Below are 22,972 nucleotides of genomic sequence, written 5' to 3'. Positions count from 1 at the left end.
CTACAGTATACCTTAGTGCAGCGGTTCTCAACCTGTCGGTCGCGACTCCGTCGGGGGTCGAATGACGATTTGCCAGGGGTCGCCCGGAAGTCTCCCGCTATTAGATAGCTGCTCCCGGCCCCCCGGGAGAGAAACACTGTCTCCTGGAAAGGTTTACTCTGTTCTATCAAGCAGAGTAAACCTTTCCCTGCGATAATTTTTTTTTTCCTGACATCGGGGGCCGCCAGCCGCCGTAAGTCAGAAAAAAAACAAATCACCATAGGAATGCATACCTAGATTCCTATTTGCTATTTCACTTTGCAATAGCCAATAGCAAACTAGCTATTGCACCTGCCCTCTGCTGCTGCCAATTAGCAGAGGGGGCCTGAAGTTCTCCATCAGGTCCTCTTTTTTTTTATTCTGACGGCGTACACCAGTGGTTCTCAATTTGTGGGTCGCTGTGTGATTTCTGCTGTGCTAGGTGAGAGTCCTCCTCAAACCTCTCCTGGCGCAGCAGTGTCAGTTCTCCCGCCACGCCGCCAGATGTCTCTGCAGCAGCCGCATCATCCATACATTTTACCGTTTGGGGTCACCACAACTTGGCAAATGTTACCAAGGGGTCCCGACCCTAGAAAGGTTGAGAACCACTGCCTTAGTGTAACAGACGTCCTAGAGACAGATGTTGCCAGTGTCACTTTTATCCAGCCCTTCCCTGCACCTCAAGTGCTTGTGCCCAAGCTATCCCTTCACTGCTGTTTACATTAATTCACTTTTATACAAATACCCTGCTTCTTACCAATAGCTCAAATACTTAATTAAAAAAAAACTGAATTCATCAGGAGAGCAATAACTTAGGAACTGGCATACCATCTAAGATCTTATAAAAAGCATTGCATCTTTTGCTCATTATTGAAGTCTAGTGGAGAAAATTACCCCATGAGAAATATGCAAGGAGTGTTCTTCTAGGGGACAATCCTTTGAAACTCCCCAGTATGTGGAAGGTCTAATACCAATAAATTGATCCTTGTGTGGAGCTGCCATGATATTGACAAAATGTTCTACTAGGATTCTTTCTTTCTTTTACAGTGAGAATATCATACAGATGATGCCCTATGTGGGTAGGAACTGTTGTTTGCCTTTCCAGTTTAGACTCTTTGCAGAGGTCATTTAACCCCTTCATGACTGAGCTTGTTTTTAGTTTCTGTTCGTAAATGACTGACACACTTTTGACATTTTTGCTGTGTGATTCTTCCACGTCAGTAATATACTTTCTTACAAAGTGCACCCACACATATTATATATTGTTTTTTAGAGGACAGATAGGGCTATATATTTATATCACATATGTGTGTCTAGCACCTCAGTTAGGACAAATAATGTGTAGATTTAACATCTAAACAAAGGGATCGAAACAACTTAAATGATTTTTGTAATCAACTGTGAATCGGCTTGAGCGATTTATTTAATTAAACCCCTTCGTGACGGGAGACGTACACTGTACGTCCCGCCACAAAGGGACCAAATGGCTTGTCACGTACACTGTACGTGACGAGTTATTTGCTGCACTAGAAGGCTGGTAACCGCTGAGAATCAGCTGTATGTGCTGGTTTTGTAAAAAAATACTACAAATCAAAACTGGGAGGAAAAAAGTGTTTTTTTTTAAAGTTTTTTCCTCCTTTTTTTATATTTTATTTAACAGACTTACGAGTCTGGAACCTTCTAAGCCAAATCATTTCATTGGGTACATACTCAACTGAGATTGTTTGGTTGTTGAAAGACATTCACTGCAATATAGGTGCAAGTAACTGCATGTAAATCTGTACACAAAATGCTTGTGTTTTATAGTCATTGGCGTTGGCACTGCATGCAGAAATTGTAGAGATGAGAATGGTTCTATTGACTATGTTGGTAGTCCTCTCATCATGCACCAAAAATGTACAGGTGTGAAAGTAGCTTTGCATTTATATAGACATTGCATTCGGAATTAGTCATTTAGGTAGCAAACACAATTCACTAGTTTATTTTTAAAATGATAGTTTGGGTGTTTAGGTTCACCACCAATTGAATTTCTGATTTTAACTCTTCCCAAAGAGCTGCATATATTTTCACTCTGGTGACCTCTGTGTTGTGTACGATGAGCTTAAAATGTTTTTTTTCAAGTAAGCTTTGATTGGATTATGAAAAAAACCTCTAGTATGTATTGTTGGGACTTTACAACTGTTTTAACGTAAAGGTACAGTTTTAACATTTACTTTGGAATAACACAGACATTGTGCGTTGAGCTTTAAGTTTTAAAACACCTAGTCTTTCACTTATTGTTAAGCTGTCAGACCTCCTTCAGAATGAATGCTATTACCATATTTATTACATGGTAACAAAGTTTTTCTGAGCAACCCACCATAGGATTGTCAAAAAAGAAAAATGGCTCAATTGTTTTGGTGTTATATTTTGGGTATGTGATCATGTAACAGCTGGGCAGTTATGTGAGAGAGAACATTGGTTTCAGGCTATCCTGCAGTGAGCAGGGTTAAGGCCTTGTTCCCACCAAATGCAGACCAGATCTGCATGTGTTTCTGCACACGCAATGCAGTGGGTTGTGCTGTGTTTTTTGCCGCGTTTTTGATGCGTTCCGGGCCGTTTTTGGTTTAAAAAAATATATATATATTTATGTTTTAAGTTTAAAATGGGCTTTCGGTGCATTCCAGGGCGTTTGCATGTGTTCCAGAGCAGATCCAGAGCAGGTAAAATAGGGCCTGCTGCAGTTTTTTTACCTGCTCTGGAATGGAACACTGCGATGTGAACTGGAGCTAAAAATACCATTGGAATACATTGGACGCAGTTTTGCTCCGGTCTGTAACTGCTCTGCTCTGCACCTGGAACGCAGACCAGATCAGCACGAGTTTCTGCACACGCAGTGCAGAGGGTTGTGCAGTGTTTTTGCCGCGTTTTTTGCCACGTTTTTGATGCACTCTGGGCCAGAGCAGGTAAACTAGGGCTTGCTGCAGTTTTTTTACCTGCTCTGGACCTGCACGCTGCGATGTGAACGAGAGCCCAAAATACCATTGGAATAAATTGGACGCAGTTTTGATCCGGTCTGCAACTGCTCTGCTCTGGACCTGGAACGCGCTTGGTGTGAACAAGGCCTAAATCTTTGCAATTCACACATGTATGCACTGCACTTTGTGTTCTGTAGCGTTAATAACATTGGATACAAATTTTGTTCTAACATTATTTATAGTAATTGACAGAAGATGTTGAAATCAAAGAGTGAACAGAAACCAAAAACAAGCTCAGTCATGAAGGGGTTAAAGCCTGTGGTTCGTGTTCCTGCGATATGTAGATAAATTCCAGTAGATAAATTAGAGTATAGTTTATCACAATCTTTACTAGTGTTAATTTTCCATGAAAAGCCTGATGAGGAAAGGTAGTCACTCATATGTTTCTATTTTTTGTTTTATTACTTCTGTATTTTTTTTTTTTTGCTAAAGTGTGTGTGTATATGTATATAATATTGTATAATCCTAAGAGGAAATATCAAACGTCATATTTATTTTTTTCAGTATGGCAGTATGGCAATATAATATTGTATAATCCTAAGAGGAAATATCAAACGTCATATTTATTTTTTTCAGTATGGCAGCCCTAAACTGTAAAGTGCATATATTTTAAAGCAAACAACAAGACTTTATTCTGTCAGATCACCAAAAAAGTATTTCTAATTTCTTGTTTAATGTTGCTTCACTGTGTTTTTTGCCTTATTGAAGGTCATTCGATCAATAGTTCTTCCACCATCAATACGATGTGAATTCAGGTTGCTATTTAAGCCCTGCAGCAGCCATGATCTTGCTAATGTTTTTTTCAGACCCCTGATGTCTGTTAGTCCCCTATGTGATAGCAATAAGGTTAGTGGGGGGAAAAAAGTGTTTAAAAATTAAAAAAAATTGAAGTCCCATATAATAAAAGAAAAATGCAAACTTTTTTTTTTTAAAGTCCACCGCCCCCCACATGCATGCACATGCTCACGCAAACACGCCTCGGTGCACCTATGTGCAAAAACGACAATTGCGCTACACATGTTACATACCATTGCAAACGTCAGAGTGAGAGCAATCATTCTAGTGCTGTCAATCACTGTTGGCACTAAACTCATGAGTGGTAATATGACAGGCTTCCTCACCAGTCACTCCTGACTGGTGAGGAAGCCTGTCAATCATCCAATCGGCCAATCAGCGGGAGAGGTCAGAATGAAGCAGATGACAGAGGAGGTCGTGGCCATCTTGCTTGATTGAAGACGCGATGGAGGTCCTGTGTGCGGCGGATCCGGGTCCCTGAAGATGGCGGACGCGGCACAGGTACTCGTTTGAAGTTTTGGAGTATTTGCACGAGTACGAGTACTCATGCAAATACTCGGTATCGCGGCCGATACCGATGCTTGTATCGGTATCGGTGCATCCCTAGTAAAAGCATTTAAAGTGTTCCCTATGGGAAATTTTGGGTATTGAAGTTTTTTGCGGCTTCACAAGGCTTGACATGTTTGGTATCTAATTACACGGCGTGATCCCGTCTTTTATATTTTACCCAAAAATTTAGTTTCTGTGCACTAAATTTTTATTTAGTTTATTTTATCCTAACAATATTGGTTCAATAAACATTTGCACAAATACCAAGCAACATAAAAAATTGGAACTACCATTTTTTTTTATTCTACAGGGCCTATGCTTTCAGAAAATATATAATTGTTTGGGGGTCTGTAGTTGTTTTCTAGCCAAACATTTATATTTTATCATGTGTGCGCAAATAGTAAGAAATTGCTCCGGACAGCAAGTGGTAAAGCAGCTTTCTATCCAAAAATTTAGATTTAACATGTGTGTACAAACATTAAGAAATTGCTCTGGATGCAATGTGGTTAAAAGGTAAATGTACTTTGGAAATAAAGTCCACCATATATACTTCTAATGTCCTCAATAAAGAGAAATAAAAATGCATTGAAAATGACCTTACAAATTGGCAAGACTACTGAGGAAGAATCAATTAGTGGAGTGGTCAACCTCCCACCAAACTGCCAATGCCTTCCGCTTCAACTTCAATCTGGATGACACTTTCTTTCTTTTTTTTTTTGTGTGTGATCACTTTATAGCACTTTCTGTCTTGTACATGTATATACTTTGTTGATTTATGCACAGCTTTTTGACAATGTTTTTAGTGTTGTGGCAGCGCACATTTTATACACCTTTATGTTGTCACATATATACAGATATTTGTTGGTTTGGTGAATTGGTAACTGCTCATTCTATTTATTACAATGTACTTTTTTGATATTATATATATGATTATTTTGTATGGTGATATACTGGCTAAGGACCAGGTGCACATGAGGGTACACAGAATTGTCTCATTATTCTAGGTTAATGACACCTACAAACACACTGCTAAATAAACTCGTAGTACTTTTATTAACAGCAGCATGGTTAGATGCCCTCCATGGCCTTTTCAGTCAACAGATCTTTACTCTAGCTATATGGGAAATGCGTGTGCGCTGACGAACAAAGTAGATTTGCAACCCCATTCTCTGATGGTCGCTAAAGCGACCATCAGCTTATAGTAGAACTGTAAATGCCAGGTCCGTATGGCATACTGACCTGGCCAGCTGGAAGCACTTTTGTAGGTCCGTATGCCATACGTCCTTGGCAGCGAAAGGGTTAAAGACCTTAAGGTTTTTCTTTTTCAAGAGTAAACCTTTCCACCTATAAACTGTTCAAGACAGTTTGACAGCATTGCAAGAAACATGAAACTGTTGTGAAAGCAAAAACAGCCCTATTCCTTACTGGGTCTTTAACATACTGGTAATGTTTGCATTATTTTGTCTACCACGTGTGTGTGTGTATTTATGTGCATGAGATTTGCACCCATGTTTTGGTACTTCCAGAATTGAGGGGCTCAACCTAAAAGTTTTACCACTTTACTGTGTGGCCACAACAGCTTGATTGGTGATAGGATGTTGCAGCAAGTCCATGCTGGATCCTATATTTGCCTTTTGATATACACAAGAAAATATTTTGAGGGAAGATTGTCTGCTACTATTTGGAAGAAAAACTGGGTAAAGAAACCCTGAACTGACATTACATGTTGGTTGTTTGTTCCTATCTTGCTTGGGCTGTTTCACTAAAATCCCTGTGGCTTGACGATAATCTCAGTAATGCTTATTTATTGGTAATGTGTAATTGATTATATATTGCCATAAATAAGAAAAAAAAATAACACGTCAAATGGATCTTAGTGCAACAGTTCAAACTCATGTAAAGACAAGAACAGACAGTCCAAAGGCAACATAAAATCTCCCCTTTAAAATGTTCTGTGCTTCCATAGAGTAGAAGACACAGAGAGCAGACTGGACAGCCACGCTGTGGCAATAGCAACCCTGCAGAATCAGTTCCAATCAGCAGCCAGGACGCAGAGGGACCTAGCATACCGCCTGGAAGAGCAAGATAATCGGGGACGACGCAATAATCTACGGGTCAGAGGCCTCCCCGATGCGATACTGGATGCAGACCTGGCAGCTACCCTGCGAGATATTTTTAACCCTATAATGGGCAGGAGCCTTACTACTCCTCTCCTGCTAGATAGGGTGCACAGAATACCCCGCCCGCGGGGCATGCAGACCGAAAACCCCAGGGATGTGATATGCAGACTACACTATCATGTGGATAAAGAAACTATGCTGATGAAGCTACGGGAAATGCCGCAGATAGAAGCTAACGGCGTACACCTGCAAATTTTTCCCGACCTGGCTAGAGAGACCATCATCAGACGCAGGGCCTTACGACCACTGCTAGATCTCCTCCGCGCTTCAAAATCAAGACAGGGACCAATGTCGTCACGTACTCCACGAAAGAGCCAACACTTTTAGGGAATTTTATTCTAAAGTATATAATGTTAGACCGAACCCTTCTAAACTAACGAAAAAAACGACATGAAGATACAATACGCTCGTATTTGGCAAATCTCCCCCTTCCTCAAATTGATCAAACCACAATGAAATCCCTAGAAGCCCCAATATCAGAACAAGAACTGAGTGAGGCTATAAACACTTCACCAATGGGGAAGAGCCCCGGACCAGACGGGTTTAGGTTAAAATATTATAAAATTTTTCAATCGACACTCTTACCACATTTATGCACATACTTAAACACGTTTTTCATGGGTAGATCTCCTGACCCCGCTACACTACACGCCCATATCTCTGTCTTCCCTAAACCCGGTAAGGACCCAACCGTATGTAGTAGCTACAGGCCAATCTCATTATTAAACACAGATATTAAATTATATGCAAAAATCTTAGCCAAACGCTTGGCCTCTTTACTATCGCATCTTATTTCAGCAGATCAGTCGGGGTTCATACCGGGTAGGGAAGCCAGAGACAATACGCAAATAAATTGTATTGTGTATTAAAGTAAAATAATAAAAATTAAATATTTAAAAAAAAAAAAATGTTCTCTGCTTCATTCCAAAATAAACTGCCAAGCGAGGTGCAGAATCAAAAAAGACGTCCAGAGCCAAGAACAAGCAGAGGTCGATAATATACAGTAGCAAATTTGAACCATATTCAAACAGCTGAAGTCAGTTTCAGCACAGCAAAAACTTAAGAACATAGGTAATAAGAAGTCAGGAAGAAAATACCCTGACAACTTCCTAAAATATGAGAATGATAAAAAGCCTAGGAGTTCAGTTAAGACAGAACGGGTGCTGGTTCAAATAATATACTGCTAGAAGTGCCTGCTTGTCATGTGGATCATGTGGGTCTTCACAAAAATTGAGCACTTTACAGAACCCTAGAGTCAAATACATGTGGGGCTATGATAATACATCCTTCTTTTTCAAACAGCTTATAGATGCTTTAATTTTTGATGTTACACTTTTACAATCCAAAAATGAATAAATGATAAAATGGATCTTAATTTAGGTGGTACACACATAAGTTTACCGAAAGATTGATCATCTGCCACAGACAGTAGGTGTGGAGATGGATCTGTTGGTGGAAGCAAGTAGGCCCAGGAGTATGCAGGTCTATAACTTGATTAACTGTATAGAAGGTCTGGAGACAGCTTTGCTGGCACAGGTGAGTGCAGGTCTGGAACAAGTCAGTTGGTACAGGTTAACATATGTCTTAAGCTGGACTAGGCAGTAGACTGAGGTGTCATAATTAGGTTGGGTGCAAGGGGAGGGCTTTTCAGAGTCTGACTGGGCAGCAATTTGTAAGTGTTTTTAATGGCTGGGAGTCCAATGTACACATAACAGGAGCTGGTTTCTCAAAATCATTGCAGGAAAACAACTTTGAGTGTCAGAGTTTTGAGATTGAGTCCAAGCTAGACTAAGATACAGGCCTGAGTCAGGATACCAGAGTAGAAAATTGACAGATACCAGGTTTGAATACACTATAGCTGAAAATATGGTAGGCAGCTACGAGTCACAAGTCAGGATCAGTCTGGAGGTTGCCCTACCAATGTGACTGTGTCTGAAAATGTGCATGAGCATCACAAAAGTGTGCCAGCAAGACATCAACATACACGATATTGCCAAAAGTATTGGGACACCTGCCTTTACACGCACATGAACTTTAATGGCATCCCAGTCTTAGTCCGTAGGGTTCCATATTGAGTTGGCCCGCCCTTTGCAGCTATAACAGCTCCAACTCTTCTGGGAAGGCTGTCCACAAGGTTTAGGAGTGTGTCTATGGGAATGTTTGACCATTCTTCCAGAAGCGCATTAGTGAGGTCAGATACTGATGTTGGACGAGAAGGCCTGGCTCGCAGTCTCCGCTCTAGTTCATCCCAAAAGTATTGTATCGGGTTGAGATCAGGACTCTGTGCAGGCCAGTCAAGTTCCTCCACCCCAAACTCGCTCATCCATGCCTTTATGGACCTTGCTTTGTGCACTGGTACACAGTCATGTTGGAACAGGAACGGGCCATCCCCAAACTATTCCCACAATGTTGGGAGCATTAAATTGTCCAAAATGTCTTTGTAAGCTGATGCCTTAAGAGTTCCCTTCACTGAAACTAAGGGGCCAAGCCCAACCCCTGAAAAACAACCCCACACCATAATCTCCCCTCCACCAAACTTTACACTTGGCACAATGCAGTAAGGCAAGTACCGTTCTCCTGGCAACTGCCAAACCCAGACACATCCATCGGATTGCCAGACAGAGAATCGTGATTCATCATTCCAGAGAACACGTCTCCACTTCTCCTAGAGTCCAGTGGTGGCGTGCTTTACACCACTGCATCCGACACTTTGCATTGCACTTGGTGATGTAAGGCTTGGATGCAGCTGCTCGGCCATGGAAATCCATTCCATGAAGTGCTCTACGCACTGTTGTTGTGCCAATCTGAAGGCCACATGAAGTTTGGAGGTCTGTAGCTATTGACTCTGCAAACAGTCGGTGACCACTGTGCGCTTCAGCATGCGCTGACCCCGCTCTGTCATTTTACGTGGCCTACCACTCCGTGGTATGAGTTACTGTTGTTCTTCCCAGTTGCTTCCACTTTGTTATAATACCACTAACAGGTAACCGTGGAATATTTAGTAGCAAGGAAATTTCATGAAACACCTGAATCCAATGATTTGGAGGGGTGTCCCAATACTTTTGGCAATATAGTGTACATGAGAGCTACATACAGAAGTCAGACTGCTCATGCATGCATGCCTGTGCATGCCAAGTTAAAGAGCATAACTTGAGCATAAGATAAGCGGGAACAACAGAGGCAGATAAGGATCTAACAACTACAACCTGAACTTCTGTTTATCTCAGAATTTTTACTTCTTCCTTTCAAAGTTCTCTGATTTTACCTTAGAGCCTATTTAAGAGATATATTGTACTATCTTGGACTAAAGACAACTTATCTATTTAGTTCTACTGGCCTTCTCTACATGGTGAATGGTGCAAGAAATTAAATTTAAACCAAGACTTACAGGAATTCTTCATTAACCAAATTTTTTTTTTCACAGACTCAATAGAACAATTGTAAATATTCTAGTAGAACCTGATATAAACAACAATTTAGACATGCTAGCATCTCCACTGATATGATTGAGTTACTTGTTACTAGTGGCACTTCCAGGAATGCAGCCCTAAACCTGGTAAGTTTCTGTCATAGGAAAAAGCTGAGTGTCATGAGGGAGTAGTTGTAGACATAGCATAATTCAACCTCTGTGCCCTGCAAGTTCAGGTTAGACTTTTATTGACTAATAAGCCAGCGAAATGTAAGGAGACCTTTTAATTAAACTAGTTCATTAGAGCGACTTTTGCTAAAGAAACAAGTTGGTAAATCTTCGGCCGAACAGAGCTTGCTGCCAGTCAGCTGCATGCTCCTTTCGGTGTTCAGACAGGGCCTAACACCCACTGTCAGAATACAATACAAGCAGCAAGGGAAATACAACAGATTCCTCCATCCACACTGAACAGCGTGGATAGAGGAATCTGTTGTATTTTTTTCGAACTAAGAAAATATATATGTGTATACCCTACTTATCTATGCTACCTTTTAGCATCATAAAAAGTAAATTTCCTTCTAAAAATTAACGTGTATCATCTTAATATTTTCTTTAAGCTGTTGGTTGAATCATAAATCTACTGTACTTGTGAATTATTTTTCCCTCAAAACTGACTCAAAATCAATCATTGCTATACATCTTTTTTGCAAAGGACAACTTAGCTATTTTGGTGATCAGTGATTACATATTCTAACAAATCTGCATTAATTATGAGGTATCATTTTCTCAGTAAATCACCCTGAAAATGTCTTCACATTATTTTCATAATTGCACTCTGTAGTTTAAATGTTTAGTATTTTTTATGTTTTTCGTTTACTCAGCTACATCCTTGGGTGACCAAAAATGGTGAGGATCCATTACCCCTGGAGGAAGAGCATTGCTCGATAGTAGAAGTGACAGAGGAAGAAGTCAAGAATTCAGTTAAACTCATCCCAAGTCTGACAGCTGTGGTATGAAACACTGTTATTCTTCTATTTTATCAGTAGCTCTGTAATACTTCTTATATGAGTGTTGGAACTGATAAAAATGTTCTTTGAACATTTTTTGTGTTTTGTGTCATGACGTACTGTTTTGTCCACCCCTATGATGACAGTACATAAATAGCTCTGGGTGATGTGGGCGATTGTTGGGCAGCTTGGTCCTTAACTAAAAGGCAACCAAATGCAGATAAAAAAATAAAACATCTTAATTTATTGCAATAATTTACCTATGCATAATCAGTGCCACCCAAAATCTCCACCATATCCGAACACTTAGTTCCATCTTTTACTACAGATTCTTGGGACGAGGGTATGTCAACAAATCCATCCATTCAGGAAAATGGCGTTGTACAGTTTTGTCTGAGAATTTATGAAAACAAATATTCTGGGTCTATCTTTAACCACCTAAGGAATAAATATGTATACAAATACAAATACAAAAATAAAGAATAAAATAATGATTGTATTTTACATCAAGGCTAAAAAAAATTACACCAACCTGCTCTCTATGAGAAATTTATTTTCAGCATGAAATGAAAATAATAATAATTTTAATAATAATAATAGAACAATGACATAGGAAGTACTTCAAATTTTAAAGGAATAAGGTGTGGGAGACAATGAACAAAGACAAAAAAATGATTAAGGTGAGAAAAATAAATACAATAAAAATCTAATATATGAATAAAAATTGGTTTGCTTTCCCACTTTTTTTTACCAGCAAAAAAAAACCCCCAGATAACACTGTCTAATCCAAGTTGTTTAAACATATATCTTTGTATTCCTCAGAATTGTATGTATGTTTGTTCCGGGAAACATGTTGGATTAACAGTTCCCTGTGCAAAGTCCACTTTTTCATGGATGCAGGTACAGCTTACAGGATAGATCTCATCTGAACAGTTATACTAATGTTGTATGAACAAAGAACCCACAATCTTTAATAAAAAAACATACATCTTAGTCCCCTGTTCCAGAGTGAGTTCTCATGGACCAAGACCATATCCAGACTGTAGAAATGTGGAGAAGTCCATCCTGGCAGTCCCTCCCCATGAGGAGAGAACACCCCCAGATATTTGGCACTCCCTCCTATATGAATAAGGGGTACATACTACCCCTTGTTGCTCATTCACAAAAAAAATAAATTGTAAAGCAAACACTGTAGAAAAAGTCCTTTATTTAAATAATAAAATAAATGTAAAGCCAGCGCCAATCACAATGAGCTACAACCCAACGCTGCTTCCGAGACTAATTACAGTCTCTGGTCAGTTGCTGAATGTAAAGAAACAGGCTGGGAATCCTGGCAAAAAGACTAGGTATTGCAAAGAAGGTTATAGTGGGAAGGGATCAAAGGAACCAAAAAAGTCCCTTACAAAACCAGTAGGTAGCACAGTAGAGTCTTTTTATAACAGAAGTTATGTCTTACTCCATCACATACCCCAAAAAAAGAGGATTATTCCTCATTTCGGGATAGTGAGAATAGCTATCTAAATAATTCCTTTTGGCCCCAATGACCAACTTTATATCAGAACTGCTAGTGTATAATACAAAGGCAGCCTGATATTATTGGGTCATTTCATCCATTGTTTCACTGAACTTGCCTTGAGATTATGTGATTTGTTTAAATGTAAATAACAGCTGAAATAGTTACTAAAACATACAGTTCTAATTATATTTGTATGCAAATACTGTATGTAAGACATCCGACATATATGACATATGTTAATATATGCAAATATATACAGTAATCCCAATTGTTAAAACATGCTTTGTTCTACTTGACACTGCCCTTTATCAGGATCCCTTGATATAAGAGGATCTCGTATTCCGTTGCTTATATTTATACACATGTATGATGATTAGAACTTGTATTAGCATGGTGAAATCTGCTTTTATTCTGTTCCATTTTTAGTTAGTTAGAACTAATCACATTGCAGGTTTACAATATTCAGTTGTCATAAATGGGTAATAGAGCATTTTGTTTCCATGGGGATATGTTAAATGTTCTCTATTTATTACCATTTGAAGAGCGGTCCTACAATGCAGCAGACTGTAAAGCTTTACACGACTGACATATTTTAATCCGAGTTCCTTTACGGGTTACAGCCTGAGTTGGTCTTTATTAAATATGGAAATGTAATTCCTTTTGCAGGGTTAAGATTGATTAACTATATTCTGTAACTTCCTTCACTAGTCTGACACACCATTTTTTAAATTAAATATTCTTCATCTATTTCTTTTTATGAAAGTGTTCTGTTCTATAGCATTTAGGAGGAATTCTTTAAAAGGAAAAATATATCTAGAGAAAGTTTAAATTGTATAAAATATGTTCATAAGCATTCTGCTTTCTGCAGAACATAAACCTGAACCCATAAAACAAAGTTGCAATATATATGTGAAATTGTTTACCTGCCAAATGAATTTAATTCTGTTCGGCAAGCCTTGTGCTCAAAGCATACCTGCCATACAGAACTGCCAGATCCTGCAGATAGCACTGAAAATCAGCAATGTAGTCTGGTCCAGGAACTTTAAATAGAAGTTCAGCCAAAACTTTTTTTATGACAAAGGGGAGAATGGTTAGAACCTTTTTGTTTCATACTGCTAACTTTGTAGCAATATAAGACATTTTCCTTCACTTCTTGTCCCCAAAACATACCTTTAGTGGCCAGAACAAAAAACATTGTGGATTTCTCTGGTAGGGAAACAGACAACAATATGGAAAGCTGATGATTTGTTAAACTTCCCCCTCAGTCCAAAACCTGGAAAAAGGTTTTTTTCCAGTGTTGCACTCCACTAGGAGGGGTTTAAACCTCCAGTATCTACAAAAGAGTAAAGTATCGGTTTTGAGTGAAAAGGTCCTCTTATCTGCAAAAAGCAGGCATAGGGGTGCATGCTAATTTCCTGTGCTGAACTTATTTGCCTTTTAGTGGATCTTTACTATAAGAAAAAAATATGCAGATGAACTATTCCAAAAATGCAGTAAAACAATTTGATTTGGATAGGCATCCAATCAGCTTTTCTCTTCAGTTTGTTCAGTTAGGATTTGAAAATGAAAAGTGGATGCTGATTGGTTGCCATGCACAGCTGCTCCAGATTTGTCGGCTCCAGTTTTGATAAATTCCCTTCAATGTGTTTCGCAAAATGCCTCTGTATCCAGTGAAGGATTACATGTGTTTGGTCATTTCTTTTAGTAAACTATTATAGTAGAAGGTTACTGTCACACTTTAGTATTTACTCTGTACCCACATCTTTTTGTATTGTTGATGTACTTTTGTCGTCTGCCAAGATTCTAGTGAAAGCAATGCTGAGAAAACGCTCATTTGGTAATCCCTTTGAATGTGCAAGAAGAGAAGAACGGTCCATGTCAGCCCCGGGAAACCTATTAATGTAAGTTACCATTCCAGATACTATCACATTACTTTTATTAAGTAGAACGCCAAGTAGAAGAGCCTTTTGCATAGGTTATTAAGCAAATTAAACTGTAAGATGCTATAAGATAAATTACACAATGAACCAATTTATTGTCTTCAGTTGTCATGTCTATTAGCCAGAGAATGTATTGCTTCCTTACAAGAAATATTATGCTGATAAATATGTCCTTTGTTTTGATACTGTTGCTTTGCTAAAGATACCTGCCTGCTCATATGCAGAAGGAATATAAACATTGAATGGGGTCCATTTACAGTGAGGATACAGCAAGGCATGGTTATTCTTCAGAATGCGGAAACATTTTATTTTAGGCTTCATTCCACCAAACAGGATGTTGAATTGGCCCCTTACCTCTTTTGTGCTAAATACTTCATCACTGAGATCTGCCTACAATAACTTCCAAATATGTCTCTGTCCACTTGGGAGTTTTGGGCATTTATCATTGCATTCTCTCATAAATAAATACAATACATACAGTAAATGTACATTAAATAAACAATGCATAAAATATTTAACATATAAAATATGACAATATGCAATATTTTTCATTTTAAAACCATTAAACAAGGGTAAAGTACAAATGGGATGGAGCCAAGTCAAATGGAAATTGGGCATAAGGTAGAGTCAAAAGGGAAGTAAGGCATTGCTATGTGATAAGCAATGTGAATTTGCACTATGGAAGATAAGGCTCATGTGTATTATGGCACTTCTGATATACAGAATACAGAATCAAGTGCCAGAGGTAGTTAGAATACAGCATAGATCATGTTCAATTAGAGCAAAGTACTTTGTGAGTGAGCCAACAGGACCAATTTGATACAAACGTGCGGGGGTCAGGTGGCATTGCAACAATGCACCCAGTCATTGGTTCAGATATGTGGATGACACTTGGGCTAAGATTCACAAACAAGAGTTACAGGCTTTCACTGACCATATCAACTCGGTGGATCATAACATCAAGTTTACGTGGGAAGATGTGCAAAAAAACAAACTCGCTTTTTTGGATTGTTTAGTAACAGTAGAAGAGGGAAGGAGGCTGAAAATAGAGGTCTACCAAAAACCAACACACACAGACTAGTACCTGCTATTTGACTACCACCGCCCTCTAGACCACAAACTGGGAGTCATCAGGACTCTACACCACCGGGCAGGGAAAATTCCCACCAGAACGGAGGCCAAGATGAAAGAGTTCAAAAACCTCAGGGGGGCCCTTAAAACTTGTGGGTATCCTGACTGGGCTTTTGTCAAAACAGAAAAAAGGAGAGGAAAGAATGCCAAGAGTACCAGTGAGGGTGAAAAGCATGACAAACAGAAGAATTTGGTCATCCCATATGTAGCTGGGGTGTCTGAGAAACTCAGGAAGGGTTTTTAAATAAACATCACATCCCTGTCTGCTTTAAACCCAGCAATACACTTAGGCAACAACTGGTTCACCCAAAGACCCAACGCCAAAACACAAGATGAACAACATTGTGTATGCAGTCCAGTGCAGTGAGGAGTGCTCAGAATTGTATGTCGGTGACACAAAACAGCAGCTACACCAGCGTATGGCAGAGCATGGGCAGCACAGTGGCGTAGTGGTTAGCGCTTCTGCCTTCATCACACCTATATAAACCAAGGAGTCTATATTAAAGCAGTTCTGTGTTGGCTCTGTTCTTTTACAAGACCAGTTACTTCCTAAGCTCCAGGTAACTGATTGGGAGGTGTCTGAATGAACAAGCTTTCCATCCTATTGGACATACTTTTCGATTGAAGCATTTTTAAAAGAATTTTAAAATTTTTTATTTTTTTGCTGAAATTAGCTATCATGAAAAAATATGTGGGCTCCCACTGATGATTTAATAACAATGCTAGTTGTCTCTGGCTTCACCACTGTCTGAACTTCTAAATGAAACAACCATGCAACAAGTAAGGACAGAGCTCCTGGTCTGCATACTTGTTTCAAGTTAAGAATTTAAAAAGTATTGAGGTGAGAAACAAATTGTTGGACAATTTTTTGTAAAGAATGAATGATACCTACCATACAAAGCATGACAACAAAGCCAAAAATGAGATATATTACTCTGGTATACAGGGCATAGATTCTACCACTATGTTGCTGGAAAGTTCAGTATGTGATTCAGTGAAATAGATAGAGGAATAAAGTCTTTCAAAATACCAAGTAGCAATAAGAATTCTAACTCTCCTTCAACATCGCCACTGCCCAAAGCTTCCAGTTCCAGCCTGTAGCCTCTACAAGGAGAGCTACTTGTTAATCACATGATTATAAAAACATATCTGACAGTGTATACATCCCAGGCTGAAACTCCAAGTAGACCTTGTGGAAGTAGTGTCAGGCAGTGCAGAAGGGTATGCAGCAGGTTTACTTTTCTGTGCTACTTTATGCAAGGTAGTAGTCGCAAAGGACTATATCACAAAATGTTATCTCTATTTGGGAGATTGTCTTTAACTTAAAGGAGAACTATGAGGTGAGTGATTTCCACCCATCCTCATAGTTAGAGCCAACCTGTGACAAAGAAGCTGTCACTGGTCGGCTCTATCGATCGGGAAGTGAGCAGAAACATGCCGCCGATCCGCTCACTTCCTGATCGTCTCCCTGCAGTGAGCGGTGACTGACAGTCATCGCTTCCTGCAGGGATTCCTACCCTCCTCTCTCCGATCCTCCAGCGCTGGATAGGCAGAGCCGGCTGTCACTCACGCAGCTGGGTGGATCTCGACAGTGTTGTTGGGATCCGTCTCAGCTGCGGCGCTCTCAGTATATCGCGAGCAATAGCCGGTGTTATACTGAGCTTTGGGTCACAGGAGGAGGTTATTATATGTTCTCCAATGACCCTAAAGAGAACTATGCGGAGAAACACTTACCCCATAAGTTCTCTTTTAAAAAGTACGCTGTTGTCATATTTGTTTATTTCAAGAGCAACTTTACAGGGAGCTACAGCCCCTTTGTAACACTTAAAAAAGACTCTTTATTAAGCCCAGGGTAACAGGACACTGATGTTTGCCAAACCATGGAGCAAAATGCAAAACGTGTAACTAAAGTCAAAACTTTGTTCTGACGGAGAGTTATTGTTGCCTGCGTCCCTGCTGGGCAAATTCTCCCTACAATTGTCCTGGTAATCATTGTGTCTAGTACAGAAAGTGATGGGAAATCCCACATTTCAAGAAAGATGCAAAATCTTCCCATGGGCACACCTGGTCCGAGCTGTGTTTTATTTTGTCAAATTTAGAGGAAAAGTGGATATAGTCAGAAAAAGTGTAAGCATAATAGTTGCTCTGGTTGTCATGAGCTTTAATTAAAATACAAAACCTGAGTTTCTTGAGGAATTTTAAAAAACAATCCAGCTTAATGACTTGTATAGCATTACAGGTAGTTCTAAATGTATGTAAACCTGGCATTGTGATATGGTATTTGGTAACTAAGAAGAAGAAAAAAAAACATAGCGCAAGCTTCGGCGCTAGGCTTCGGGGCATTTTGACAAGTACAAGTACTTGTCAAAATGCCCTGTATCGGGCCCGATTCCGATGCTAGCATCGGTATCGGGACATCCCTAATTATGACCTACTATGTTTGCAAGTAGGGGGTTGGTAGATGACTTATTAATTGTGCAAGTAGGGAGTTGGTAGTATTGGAGAAGGAAGCATGCCCAACTGTTTTGGTATAAGATAGATCAATTGATCTATCCATAACTATAAAACACTTGCTTAGCTCTGAGAATTGTTCAGATACCAGCAATGACTATTATATTCCCTCCGCAATGCAAAGAATAGCTGTACTGCATAATCTAAATAGCAGTCGTCTTGGTTTCCTTTTGGTTAAAGTCAAAATTTTTCCTTCGTTTATTCTTTTGCATAGAATACATATTTTCAACAGTTGGAACAAGTATAAGAAATATTTGGAGGGCTGCCATATTAAGATTAACAATGTTAACATCTATCTTCACTTACCATCTGTTAAATCAGTGGGAAGGTGACAGCACTATGACCCAAATGTTCTGCAATCTGCTGCTTGTAGTAGGTGCCAGGCAATGTTTTCATGAACCTTGGTCTTGTGAAGGCAAAGTCTTGTTTTTCTGGAAGTCATATATGTCTAGAAGTGGGCACAATGTAGTGCAACCTCCATAATCTCTACAGTCTTTTTCAGTAATGAATTGTTTTGCATTTGACTTCTACCACAGTAATTAGTCTGCAGAAGTGTAATGCATTCACTGACTCTGCGGAATATATTAATTCCCAAACTCTAGTGGTGTAGGCGTTTTGCTCATTAAATGTCAATTCATTTGTCATTGGCGCTTAAGAGACGAGATAGGGCTCTCAGCAGGATGGAGTTAATAATGATGTCCAGTGCATCATAATCTACTGTATCAAATGATTGTAATGTAAACATTGTCAGGAACATTTTCCTACCCTTCTTGTCAGAGTGAGTGCAATGTACACAGTCCCCGAGCACTGGACCCTGGGGCACAAGAAATATGGAACTCCTGCTGCAATTACCCACTGCTCACAATACATTTGTTTAAAAATGCTGAAACATGGAGATTTCATTGGTGTTATTTAGTGCACATTTTAGTTAAAGATTATAATATATTTTTTGCCAGCACATGTATTAGTATCACCTCTTCTGCCATGGTCCAACTATGTTTTTTTGCTTTACAGGAAATATGACATTATCCTACATTTCCATAGTTTATGTACAGTATGTGGATATATGTGTGCTTTTTTAAAAAAAAAATACTGTTTTGACCCTTTTTCTTCCTTTTTTTTGCTTTTGTTTTTGGGGTTCTTTTGCATGAGAGTACCGCCAAACCGCTGCCTTTTTTTTAGCAACTTCCTGCCTACATGCACTCGCTCCAGTGTTGGCTACACATTATTGCTCTAGAACGGCTTCCAGATAGTGACAATGGTGGACCAAGTCTGCGTAATGTGTGGCAGCATGGGTGCTTGTACTCTCCACTTAAAGAGTGCATGTATCAGGGTGACAACACAGGTGCACAATTGGGAGACAATTGTCACTCCGTAGCAGGAAGTGATTGAACAAGAACACTGATGGTAGCATCACCAGGTATTATTTAAATGAAGGGTATACATTTTATAAGATTGGAAACAACTTTTGAAATTACATAATCAGTTTAAGGGTCATACGAGACATTAGTGATTAGGTTTATTTTATATATTTAGGTATTTATATAATAATGACCGTTTAATACAGTGCTTAATTGAGAACACTGAGCCATTCACATCAGGTTCCGTCTTGAAACAATGAACAATATCAATACCATAGTCTTAGACCCACAATAGGGCCAGTGTTGGTCTGACAACAATTTTACTCACCAGCATATAGAGGGCATGTAGATAATGTACTTGTTAGAAATCAGTCCCACGACACAAGAACTGCAAAAAGAAGAGTAGTTGCTTCCTTTGGAGAGTTGGAACAAGAGACCATTTGTGAAAAATATATTGTTTATTTCCAGGTGTATGCAGTTATTCTTTACTAGATGTCATGTCACAGTTCATAAGCTTTTGCATCATGTGGAAGCCAAAGCATTAGACTGATAAGAGCAGACTATGAAAGTACATTTATACTTTATGAAGAAAAGATATTGTGATTAAGCATTCCTTGTCTCATGGGTTTTACTAGTGAATTTGAAGGTGCACTCTAATGCAGACCATACACTACACAGCATATCTAAACCCAAAAAGAAAAATGGAATATATTGCACTTACCACTCCTTAGATGTGATGGCTGCTTTAGTTTTCTTTTTTCCAAGCTTTTTTCTTTTATTTTCATTTGGTAATTTTGGCAAATAATTCACTTCTTTCCTATATCTAGCTTTTCAATTAAGAGGTGGTTGAAAATGTTTGAAATTGCTTTCAATTTGCCATGTTTACACCAGGAAATTTAGTGGCGACTTTAAAGCGATTATAAGTAACAAAAAGGTTAAATGGATTGAAGCAACAGTGGTTGCATTTGCTGCAAAAACTGTTGTCTGATCAAAAAACTAAATTAAATATTAAAATTCCTGAAGAATAAATCTATTTGATCTTTGTTCCTGAATACGTCACATCTGTGCCCCGTTTTGATTATTTTCTCTTATATTTCAGATGTACTTTAAATAAACATGACCTACATAGTATTTCTTCCTTCTGCTCTACTGCATGGATGCTTTTGCATGCAGCACATGTTCTTTCTTTTTTTGGGGGGGGGGGGATTCCATCGTTCCACTAAGTAAGTTAGTGTTGCTAAATTAGTTTAAAGGATTATAATGCTTAGTATTTCAACATTTTAATCCAGAGTCAAAGGGAAGACAACCGTCCAGATTTCATACCTATGAGCTCTCTATTGCTTGTACAAAAACTCAGAAGATGAGCACATAAATTACATTATGGGTGATTGTGGTTATTATACGTTAGTCAATACAATTTTAAAAGAATCACCGTGATTCTGGGTAGATGGAAGACATGCACTGTTGGTTGCTGGAAAAACCTTTTGAGCAATGTTAGTTATTACACTTGGATCTTTAGACTAGGGAAGAGAATTTGGAAACAAAATGCATACAAAAGCTATAGCTGTGAGAGTAGGAGCCACTGCCCATGTTATACAGCACTTTACTGCTGTATTCCAGCTTTACTGCTGGAAAGCAAAGTTGCTGCTTTACATATTGCACAGGAAATTCGCTCCCCCCTCCCCCCCCGTACCTACAAAGCCATCAGCATGTATTATGTTAATGTGGCAATTACATGTATGCTTTATTAGTGCTAATATTTTTTTCTATTTTAATTCTTAGCTGATAGCTTGAATGCATATAATTAGTTCATACAGTATCTGATAAATCTTTAGAATTTCTTTTCATGTAAGGGCCATCAGGGTGCTTGGCCGTAGTAGCTGTTTCCATGGCAACCTAGTTAGATTGTCATCTGTATCTATAGTATAGCAGGTGTAAATATATGAAATGCTGTATACTTTGTCAAGTTTGCACAATGCTGTATTCTTTTGATATACACAGCAGTGATATTATTGGAACTGTTGTATAATCTTTTTTTTTGTCCATAATTTCAATGCTTGGGCTGAAACTCCTTTTAATTTCCCCCTTAATAGATGCAAGTGCAAATCATTTGCTTACTTTCATGTGTTTACACACTATGCATCCAGTGATCTATAGTTACATTCCATAAGCTGTCATTTATAAATCTTTGTATTTGATTTTACAGAAATTTTTATTTATTTATTCATTCTCAATCATTGTGTCATCTTGGAACAGGTGCCAGTTTAGATCATCTAAAAAATTGCTTCCACACATAAGGTAATCTCTATGTTGTGCCCCATATTTTGATTACACATGTGTTAAATGTGCTGTCGGTCCTCACCAATGTGCTGTGTTTAGTCACACCCACTACCTGGACTAACCAAACTTGCAGCTGTCCTTTGCAAAACGTATTAGTTCCCCCTAAATGTGGCTTTGTTACCAATGCTGAGTTTTGTTAGGGACTAGTAGCAAAACACCACCTCTAACTATTGACATGACCTAATATTAACCAGCAGTGTGCAACTTAACACATTTCCTGCCCTTGTCAAGCTTCGGCTTTATTGCCTACTTCCTACGGCCAACTGACCTGCTACTAGCATCCTGCTTTCCTTCTGTGATGTTCAATTTAATCAGATTATTTTCTCCACAGAGAATCTCCATTCAAGTTGCCATCTCTTGTTTGCTTTTATTGCCTGATAAGCGTGTGATCCAATGTACTTCATTCTAGAACTGTGTTATTGATCTGGTTTCTTTTTTTTTTTTTTTTGCTGTTATTGGTGTTTTGTGTCTCAAGAAACAACTCTGAGAAATTACTTTCATATGCATTTATTTACAGTATTGCTAGGCATTGTACAGTTATCTAATTTTCATTAGCTTTGGATGCATCAGGCTGACTGCTGAGTTAACAGGTGCTCTGGTACTCTTCAGAGACTTCTACTGATACTGCTGCACATGCACAAAAACATTTTGGATATGGCTGGTTGTTTCCAATGGCTAGGCAAGATGCTTAAGATCTTATCACAAAGCTGGGTGTACAATCTGTTATATTATACCTGTGGTTTCCATATATTTAGAATCCCTGAGTTCTAGCTAGTGAGCATTACATCTAACAATGTTCTGTTCATTTACTCAGACCCAAATAGGCCAATTTACTCTGAAAATTGTAGACAATGAAAATATTACATGTCACAAAAATCTATTCCATAGCCAGTTGTCCTAAGCCACCAAATCTCAGAAAAAGAGCATTGCTTTCTATAGTTATTCCAGGGTCAAAATAAATAATAAAGATGCAATTTAAGAAACTGTAACCGTTTTCAGTGTGCAGTTTTGCAAAAGGATAAGTGCACCTTTTGCAAAAATTGTATAATTTTGCATATGTATAATTAATAATATATTTCAAAAATATGCATTTCTTTAATATTTGCATTCAAGCCTGGAAAGCATTGCAATTGTGATCTCATCCAGCCGTCCTCCCTCTAGGTAGATGCGGGAATATGGGCAGCTCTACCTAGAGCGA

At 38.8% G+C, this 22,972-nt stretch overlaps 1 protein-coding gene across 1 annotated transcript in view; it reads left to right on the top strand.

The window, feature by feature from the left end:
* Positions 1 to 22,972, top strand: part of CAMKK1 (calcium/calmodulin dependent protein kinase kinase 1) — a 180,413-nt gene that overhangs the window by 152,491 nt on the left and 4,950 nt on the right. Inside the window, exons 15-17 of the mRNA XM_018553389.1 lie at positions 10,850 to 10,978; positions 14,292 to 14,392; positions 21,691 to 21,732. Of these exons, the coding sequence (XP_018408891.1) occupies positions 10,850 to 10,978; positions 14,292 to 14,392; positions 21,691 to 21,732 (272 nt within the window). The remainder of the gene's footprint in view (positions 1 to 10,849; positions 10,979 to 14,291; positions 14,393 to 21,690; positions 21,733 to 22,972) is intronic.

Source organism: Nanorana parkeri, unplaced genomic scaffold (genome assembly GCF_000935625.1).
Source record: "Nanorana parkeri isolate BGI_ZX_2015 unplaced genomic scaffold, ASM93562v1 scaffold118, whole genome shotgun sequence".
NCBI lineage: Eukaryota > Metazoa > Chordata > Amphibia > Anura > Dicroglossidae > Nanorana > Nanorana parkeri.
The sequence above is the reverse complement of the archived record's forward strand: the minus strand, read 5'-3'. Positions and strand labels throughout refer to the sequence as shown.